Source organism: Neomonachus schauinslandi, chromosome 2 (genome assembly GCF_002201575.2).
Source record: "Neomonachus schauinslandi chromosome 2, ASM220157v2, whole genome shotgun sequence".
Taxonomy (NCBI): Eukaryota; Metazoa; Chordata; class Mammalia; order Carnivora; family Phocidae; genus Neomonachus; species Neomonachus schauinslandi.
This window is the reverse complement of record NC_058404.1, coordinates 202,870,726-202,879,017: the sequence shown is the minus strand read 5'-3', so window position 1 is coordinate 202,879,017 and position 8,292 is coordinate 202,870,726. Positions and strand designations below refer to the sequence as shown.

General features: G+C 49.2%; 1 protein-coding gene across 1 annotated transcript in view; it reads right to left on the bottom strand.

Annotated features, from left to right (window-relative positions):
* LOC110569757 (stem-loop binding protein) overlaps positions 1 to 4,813 on the bottom strand; it is a 10,782-nt gene extending 5,969 nt beyond the window's left edge. Inside the window, exons 1-5 of the mRNA XM_021677684.1 lie at positions 4,779 to 4,813; positions 4,606 to 4,710; positions 2,112 to 2,168; positions 1,682 to 1,819; positions 878 to 1,027 (exon numbers count right to left, since the gene is read on the bottom strand). Of these exons, the coding sequence (XP_021533359.1) occupies positions 878 to 1,027; positions 1,682 to 1,819; positions 2,112 to 2,168; positions 4,606 to 4,710; positions 4,779 to 4,813 (485 nt within the window). The remainder of the gene's footprint in view (positions 1 to 877; positions 1,028 to 1,681; positions 1,820 to 2,111; positions 2,169 to 4,605; positions 4,711 to 4,778) is intronic.
* Positions 4,814 to 8,292: the final 3,479 nt, after the last annotated feature.

Below are 8,292 nucleotides of genomic sequence, written 5' to 3'. Positions count from 1 at the left end.
CTGCCTTCGGCTCAGGTCATGATCCCGGAGTCCCGGGATCGAGTCCCGCATCGGGCTCCCTGCTCGGCAGGGGGTCTGCTTCTCCCTCTGACCCTCCCCCCTCTCATGTGCTCTCTCTCTCATTCTCTCTCAAATAAATAAATAAAATCTTAAAAAAAAAAAAAAGTCTTGGGGCGCCTGGGTGGCTCAGTCGGTTGGGCGACTGCCTTCGGCTCAGGTCATGATCCCGGAGTCCCGGGATCGAGTCCGGCATCGGGCTCCCTGCTCGGCGGGGGGTCTGCTTCTCCCTCTGCCCCTCCCCCCTCTCATGCTCTCTGTCTCTCATTCTCTCTGTCTCAAATGAATAAATAAAATCATGGGGCGCCTGGGTGGCTCAGTTGGTTGGGCAACTGCCTTCGGCTCGGGTCATGATCCTGGAGTCCCGGGATCGAGTCCCGCATCGGGCTCCCTGCTCGGCAGGGGGTCTGCTTCTCCCTCTGACCTTCCTCCCTCTCGTGCTGTCTCTCATTCTCTCTCGCAAATAAAAAAAAAAAAGATCCTGCTTTCCTTTAAAAAAAAAAAAAAATTTAAGAACATTATTTCTTCAAAATTTAAGAACAACAGCCCGCATATTACTACATTTACTGAGCTCCATTTTCTCTAGCTACAAAGTAAATTAAATCCAGGAAGCAGATTCCTCCCTCCACCAGCCTCCCAGAGTCCACCCATCCGACTTTATGCACAGGGAAAACAGACATGAAGCTGTGGCCGCAGGCTACTCTGCTCTCTCAGAACTCCAGGGGGACTTAATACCATGATAACCTGCACATAAATGATCAAGTGATTTCAGTCACTGCACAAATCGCAGAAACAGGACAAGAATGCAATGAAGACATACATTTCCTGCAAATCACATCCTTCTTCAGCTGGAGGATCCCAAAAATGCAGAGCCACCTTCCAGAGCTTGATCTGCTGGTCCCACGATCGTCGACTATACTTCTTGAATTTGTTGGGGGTCTTGGGATGGATGCCGGGCTGTCGAAGGTGTCTACAGGAAAGAGGGAGGTTGTCCTAATACGTACCATCCGCATCTACACATCCGCTTGAAGATTAACCAAACTCTGAGATTAGAGTTATCAAAAAACCATAGGTCAACTGAAACTCTATAAAATGAGCAAAAGTAATATATGAAAAAGCACCACCCCTTTGACTCTACTACCCCTTTACTATCTGTGTTCCAGAAACGCACATCTGAACCCCAGTCCTATCGAGAAATGGATGCCCTCTCTAAGCTTTCTTTGCAACCCTGTGAGGAGCAAGGTAGGAAGAGCATGCTGCTGGGACAAGAGGGGGCAAGGTTCATGTTTTTCTCCAACACCATCTTTACAACCTGTCACCTGAATTTTACTCTTCCCCCATCACGCACGTTAATAGCCTTATATTTCTGAGAGCGCAGGAGTCCTGGGACCTGAAGTGTTAACTAACACCCTGAACTATAACACGTTAAGTTTCTTATCTTCGTGTCCCTGGGTTTTCAGTCACCCATCCCTTCCTCGTCATTAACATAAGTGCCTCAAAGTGGTTCAATGGTCCTGAGAGCGCGTGAAGTACGCCCAGAGTCAGATGCACCATGAAAGCAGACTAGAGTCTAGACGGCAGTGCCCCACAACTCCATCAGGATGCACCAGTGAGACAAGACTACCTCGGGACTTCTTTAATATAGCGGTCGTAGGCGATGGTGTTCTTCCCGTAATTGATCTGCTTCTGCCTTCTCATCAGGACGCTCTCATCTGTCTCTAAGTCAGCTGGCACCGTGGACCCCGCCTCCTTGGAGTCAGAACTGAAGATGAGACGGACAGAATGAGCCTCAAGGTTAAGACCGCTACGTAAGAAAATGCTGAAACAAATGATGAAAGAACATCTGTCCTCTGGATTCCAAACCATGTTAATCCCAGAACAGTCCAGAACTCTCTCCATGGGAATGTAGTACATAAGAGGTACAAATTCCAAAGCAGGGAGGAAAGGACAAGGCAGCACAAGCCGCTGAGAAACCAGCATCCCATGCACAATTCTTCCCACTAGCGGGTGACAGGCCTATCAAATCAGAGAAGAAACATTTACATGGCACTTACCTTCCTGATGAGGATTTTCTCTCTCTCCCAAAGTCATTTATGAGTTTTCTTTTATATCTGAGAGCAAAATAAACATTGCTGTTTTAGAAAGGTATAGAAATTAACTGAAGACAATGCTTTTAAGACAGCCCCCAGAGGTCAGGCCTTCTCCCTGAGCAGTGTGGTCTGGTGAGTGAATGAGGGTAACAGCACAGTGGTTCCGTTTATTTTCAATCTCCCTCAGTCACCTTCTCTCATAAGAAGGTGTTACAGGCCAAGCTCGTACAAAGTGCTTAGAGCAGCCAGGCCCTGTGAGTAAACAACCACCTCAATGACCCTGGGTACCATCATATGTAATGGAAATTCTCTAAGCCAAAAAAAGCCCCTAACAGCGTCAGGTTAAGTAGTGAGATCCACTTTCGGGGGAAAAAAAAAAAAAAAATGTGAAGTTGAGATAAACAGTTTTTATTTCTAATACCACAATTACTTACGTGTGTGCCTACTGGGTTGTGCTCGCTTTCTCCAATCTTGCAAAGAGACTGAACACCAGCCCCCAGTCTTGTTCCTCATTGATTTCCATCACAGCAACTACCAAAACCCCGCTTTGCCAAGGTACATCAGCCAAAGGAGTGTAGCTCGATCTAACACTGAAACCATGAACCATCTCAAGCTAAAAGTTCATGTGTCTAAAACATGTCATATATTACTGTGTCTCCTTCCCAAAGTGCCAGGCCTCAAGTCTGCTGAGGCACCGAGGAGTTTGGACACCAGGAAGTAATGAATGAGTTTGTTTCCTGTGTATCTAGAAAAGCGCCGATTCTATACCAGCCTATGCGAACTGAGAAAGCAGGCCCTCAATATCCCTTTCTGTAGGGCTTCATTCTCTCAGGGACTCCAGCTGAAAAAGACTGGCTTCTAGTATGGCTAAACCCATTTTCCAATTTTCAGACAGCTGGTGTGTAGTGTGTATTATCCTCCTTGAAGTACAGTGAACTAAATTCTGGTAAAAAGGCAGACTACCATCAGCAGCAGGTCAAACCACCTGGGTCTTACTAAAGCAGCAGCCTTCCATCAGGAAGGGTGTGATTGGCAGAGTGGCCCAAAATAGAGCAGGACTGTTTTGCAAAGAACACTTTTCGGAGACAGGCCTGTGGGACAACCGAGGACTAAAGCGGGGTCCATCAAAAGATGGTTAAGCGTCTGCCTTCGGCTCAGGTCATGGTCCTGGCGTCCTGGGATCGAGCCCCGCATTGGGCTCCCTGCTCAGCGGGGAGCCTGCTTCTCCCTCTCCCTCTCTCCCTGCTCATGCTGTCGCTCGCTCGCTCGCTTTCTCTGTATCTGTGTCTCAAATGAATAAATAAAATCTTTAAAAAAAAGAGAGGGGTCTCCATACATAGCATAAGATCTGCAGATAGTCCCTGGCAAGGGTCAGGACACATAGGTATGTGAGAAGAGCTGTTATAAGCCTTGGGAGCGGAACACAGAAACTACACAGTCCAAATCAAACATCCTAGCTCTACAGCTGGGAAAACTGACGTCTATATGAATAAAACAACAAATTCAGAACACTGGAGGAGCCCACGTCTGTGAACTTCCAGTTCACTTTTCTAACCAGGCACACCGCCCACCCACACACATATATTTTGATGCCTAAAATAAATTAAAGCAGCCCTTTGAGTGGTCCTAACTAACCCCCACGTGTGCCTGTGCTTTTCCTAAGGAGGCAGCTATAAATACCATCAACCACTGCAGAGGTGAAACAGGCAATCTGGCCCTGCTTCCCTGCTGAGAGGACACATTTTCTCATAAGAATTAAGAACCAATGGACTCGGTTCAACATACTCCAACTGATTATGAGCCACAGCATTTTAACTCAAAGCTCAATCAGCTGGGTTGGATGGAATATTTCAAAGGGAAGGAAAAACGCAAAAATACCCGAGAGAATGTAATCAAAGAGAGAGAAGCAGTGCTTAAGGATGCATCATCTGAACCATAATGAGTCGAGGCAGTGGCTTAGAGTTTGGGAGAACTTGGATATACACAACAATTTTGGGTACAGCTGCAAGGGGACCCCCCCTGTGCTCTCCCACTCCCGAGCTATTACCTGAACCAGGTGTCAGACAAGAGTGCGCTCCCCATCTAAAGAGAGAGCCACACAGCTTGCTGGGGTGGCAGAACCCAATGTGGTAGGTTAGAGCACATAATGGTAGTACCATCTTCCCACCTACTGCCATGGTGGATGGATGGCCACTAAGACAGTAGTCCTGAACCTTCAGTGAGCAGGCTCATCTGGACGGCTTCTTTAAGACATGGCTGGACCCCACCCCGAGTTTCCCATTCAGGAGGCCTGGGGTGGGGCCTGAGAATGGGCATTTCTAACAAGTGCTCAGGCCCTGCTAATGCTGCTGGGATGGGGACCAGACTCTGAAGAATCATCCTTCTAACACATACCTCAAAGCTAACATATGATAAGAAACACCAAGGATAATGCTTCACAAGGGTCTGGGATGTATACCTTGCAATTTCTTTGTTAACTCTGGTCCTCATTTCATCCTCTTCAACTGCACTTGCCCAGTCTGAACATCTAGAATGGGGCTTCGGGCCTTCAGGAGTGGTAAAACTGCAATACAACAAAAACGTGCATTTGAACCACGGCACCTACATTCAGTGTCCTTCCAAGCAGCACACCAGGAGATGCTCAGATGTTGCTTGCAGAGTGCCATGGGCTCCAGGATACTCTACGCTCCATCGCTTACTCGGTCCCTGAGTTTGGGCAATTCACTTCAAGCCTCTCTGGGCTTCATCTGTCGAGCTTGTAAGCACCCACCATGTGCCAGTGTTGGCTGGATCATGAGGAAACAGTCCACTGGGGGGAAGGCCAAGTCAACAAGCCATCTTCAGCACAGACAATGGTGCCTAATACAACTTGGTCTTTTATTTACAAAATAAGAGACTATTTTTCAGTATTTTAAAAAAGAATTAAATAACACTCCATACTAAGCAAAGTGACCAGCACATAAAAGGTACTTAATAAATGGTGGCTACTGTTCACTTTTAAATGCATGTAATTAACTATTCAGAATATATCACCTAATTAAAATAGGGAAATAGGAATATACATGGGAGTCCCTGCTACATTAGGATTTAGTGTACTGGTAACAGCACCCCTTAGAGTTGGGCTAAGTGTAAACTAGGAGCCCAGTTCAATCCAGAGATCAAGGAAACCTTTCGTCAAGGGACACCTCAGTGGCTCAGTCGGTTAAGCATCTGCCTTCGGCTCAGGTCATGATCCCAGGGTCCTGGGATCAAGTCCTGCATCGGGATCCTTGCTCCTTGGGGAGCCTGCTTCTCCCTCTGCCTCTGCATCTCCCCTCTGCTCATGTTCTCGCTCTCTCTCTCAAACAAATAAAATCTTTAAAAAAAAAAAAAAAAAGGCAGGCAATTTGAAAAAGGCTTAATGACAAGAATTCTTGCAGTCAGAATTGTTGGTATGTCTATTATTTGTAGATGAGATATAAATGGAATTTTATTTTTCCTCTTCAATTTTCTACTGCTCACCGCTGATGCATCAAAGCTAGACACAACTTCATTTGCCACTCTAGGCAACCGGATGCACCCTAGCTGCAAACCACACGGCACGCTTTGAAAATGCAACTGCAATAACAAATGAATGATCCCTGTGTGCAATTACCATAGTTCTTCTCTTACAGCTACCTCACCCAGAAAAACTAAAACTAGATTTCTAAAACTAAATTTCCAGAATCTAAAAATGATTGGCAAGGTCTGAAGTCAACTTAATGAACCAAAAGTCAGTATGACTCAGTAACTGTATCCCAGATACAGAGAGGAACCAAATGCAAGGCTGTCCAGAGCTGGACCTCAATGTCATCACTCGCGGACCAAGAGGCTAAGGCCTGGGCCATGAGACTGCTGAACTCTTAAAAGGAGCTTACAAATGACCTGCCACTACATCACGTATTTTGGTAGAATAACGGAAAATACCTTTCGTAGAACTAAAGCCAACTTTCTAGATTAAGCAAGTCGTACTCACCAACCTAACCGACCTTAGGACAAGAGTACATTCAGGGAAAGTGCTCGAACGGAAAACAAAGCCCACTCTGTACAACGAGCTAACTGCCTGCACAGGAACCACCTCCCACACCCCGAAATGGAAAAGCACCTGGCTCTACTGCAGGCACCTGTATGCATCCCCCACGCATCAGCACGGCGGACCGGGGCGACGAGCAGCAGCCACGGGCTTTCTGCCACGTTAGATGAGTAAGGAGGCCCAAGGGGCTAACTGCTGAGCTAGAGGAGTACCCATGGGGATACAAAGGACTTTTAAGGCAATATAAGGATTTAACGTTTTCTTCTCAGCTAAACAGGAGACCACCGGGGGACTCAGACCTTGATCTCCGTGGTGTTTCACCGCTTCTCTTCACATCCAGCTCTAACACTGTCCAGGCGCTCTCCCACACTCAGCGTCTCTTCCCGAGTATCTCTTCTAGCCCCAGATCTTTAAAATTAACTATACGCAGCGAGGTCTCATCGTGCAGAACGTGGGCAGCCTCCGCATCCACACTCAGGCCTCATTAATTACTGCCTCCTTCCCCATGCCAGGTCTGCTCTACCCCCACCCTCTCCATCCTAGCAAACGGTTCCCCAAGGAACAAAGGTGTTCAGAGTGAAACACTTGAGTCATCCTAGACTCCTCTCTGAATCCCCCTCAACCCATCAACAAGTACAAGAACGGCCTTAAAAAGTCTAACGTGCACCACACATTCCTCCCCACCTCCCCTTCCACCTGAACGCCCTGCTTGTCCTCTGCTAGTCAGGCTTCAGACAGGCCAAACACATCCCCAGCTAAGGGCACGTAGGCCATCAGAGCGACCACATCCCTGTCACCCCCTGTCCACACAAAGGTCGCCAACAGAGGTCTCCCTGACTGTGGCCTCTGAAGCACACACTGGCCTTCCCCACCGTCCCCTGGGTTTCTCAGCCTCTCCTTGTCCCTCTGAAATACCCTGACTAGCTGAGCCACCCCCGTCAGAGCACAGGCACAGGGAGCACACGACCCCACCCGGAAACTGCCGGCGTGAATACCACAGGGAAGGCTCCTCACAAAGCACCCGCAGCACCGGGATGAAAAGAGGAAGCTGCAACTTACACCCTCATTTGCATTCTGGCGTTCAGACACCTTTTTTGACCGTGGTGGGACACTTCTCTAAGAGGATTCCTCTGAGGCACAAGCTAACTAGCTGTGCTGGAACATCCTGAAGAGTTCACGGCAGCCTCCCACACCGTCCCTAAAACACAGTAGACTCACAGAGACCGAGGCCAGTTTCTGCGCACACCTGTCACCAGAGGCTCTCGTGGGATCCTCAGCTACCTTAGTCACGTTGGGACACGTTGGTGCCTTAACGGTCCAGTGTTCAAAGATACGAGCACCGTTAATTAGCCAAGCGTTTGAGGCACAGGTGCCTTAACAAGTCAGCCACGGTGACCTTCAGGCGCCACGACCAACCAAGCGTTGTGACCCACAAACACCTGAATTAGTCAACTGATGCGGAGCACAGACACCCCAAACGGTCAGGGGACAACCCACAGCTACAATAAACAGTAGGGCGGGGGCCCACAGGCACCTTAACCAGCTGGGCGGGACCCACGGATACCCTAACTAGTCACCTAGGGCTCCCGAGGTGCCTCAACCAGCTGGGTGGTAACCCATAAGTGCCTTAACAGTTGGGTGGGGGACCCCCCCCAGGCGCCTTGACCAGCCAGGTAGGGGACCCCCAGGCAGCTTAACCAGTAGGGTGGTGATCCTCAGCCTCTTTGACCAGTCAGGGGATGACCCCCAAGAGCCTTACCCAATCGCTGAGGACCCCTGGGCGCCCTAACCTGTCGGGTAGAGACGACCAAGGCACCTTAACCGACCAGAACGAAGACCCCTCCCCAGAAGCCTCAACAACTCGGCTGGTAACCCTAGGTACCTTGACAAGCAGCTGGGGCACCCACAGGCACCTTAACCGGTCAGGTGGGGCGCCCAGACTGCTTGATTGGTCGGGTAGGGGATCCCCAGGCGCCTCAGCCAGCCCGGAGGTAACCCACAGCCTGGGGGACCCCCAGGTGCCTTAACCGGCCGGGGAGGGAATCCCCAGGCGCCCCAAGCAGCCAGAATAAAGACCCTCCCCACCAGGCGCCG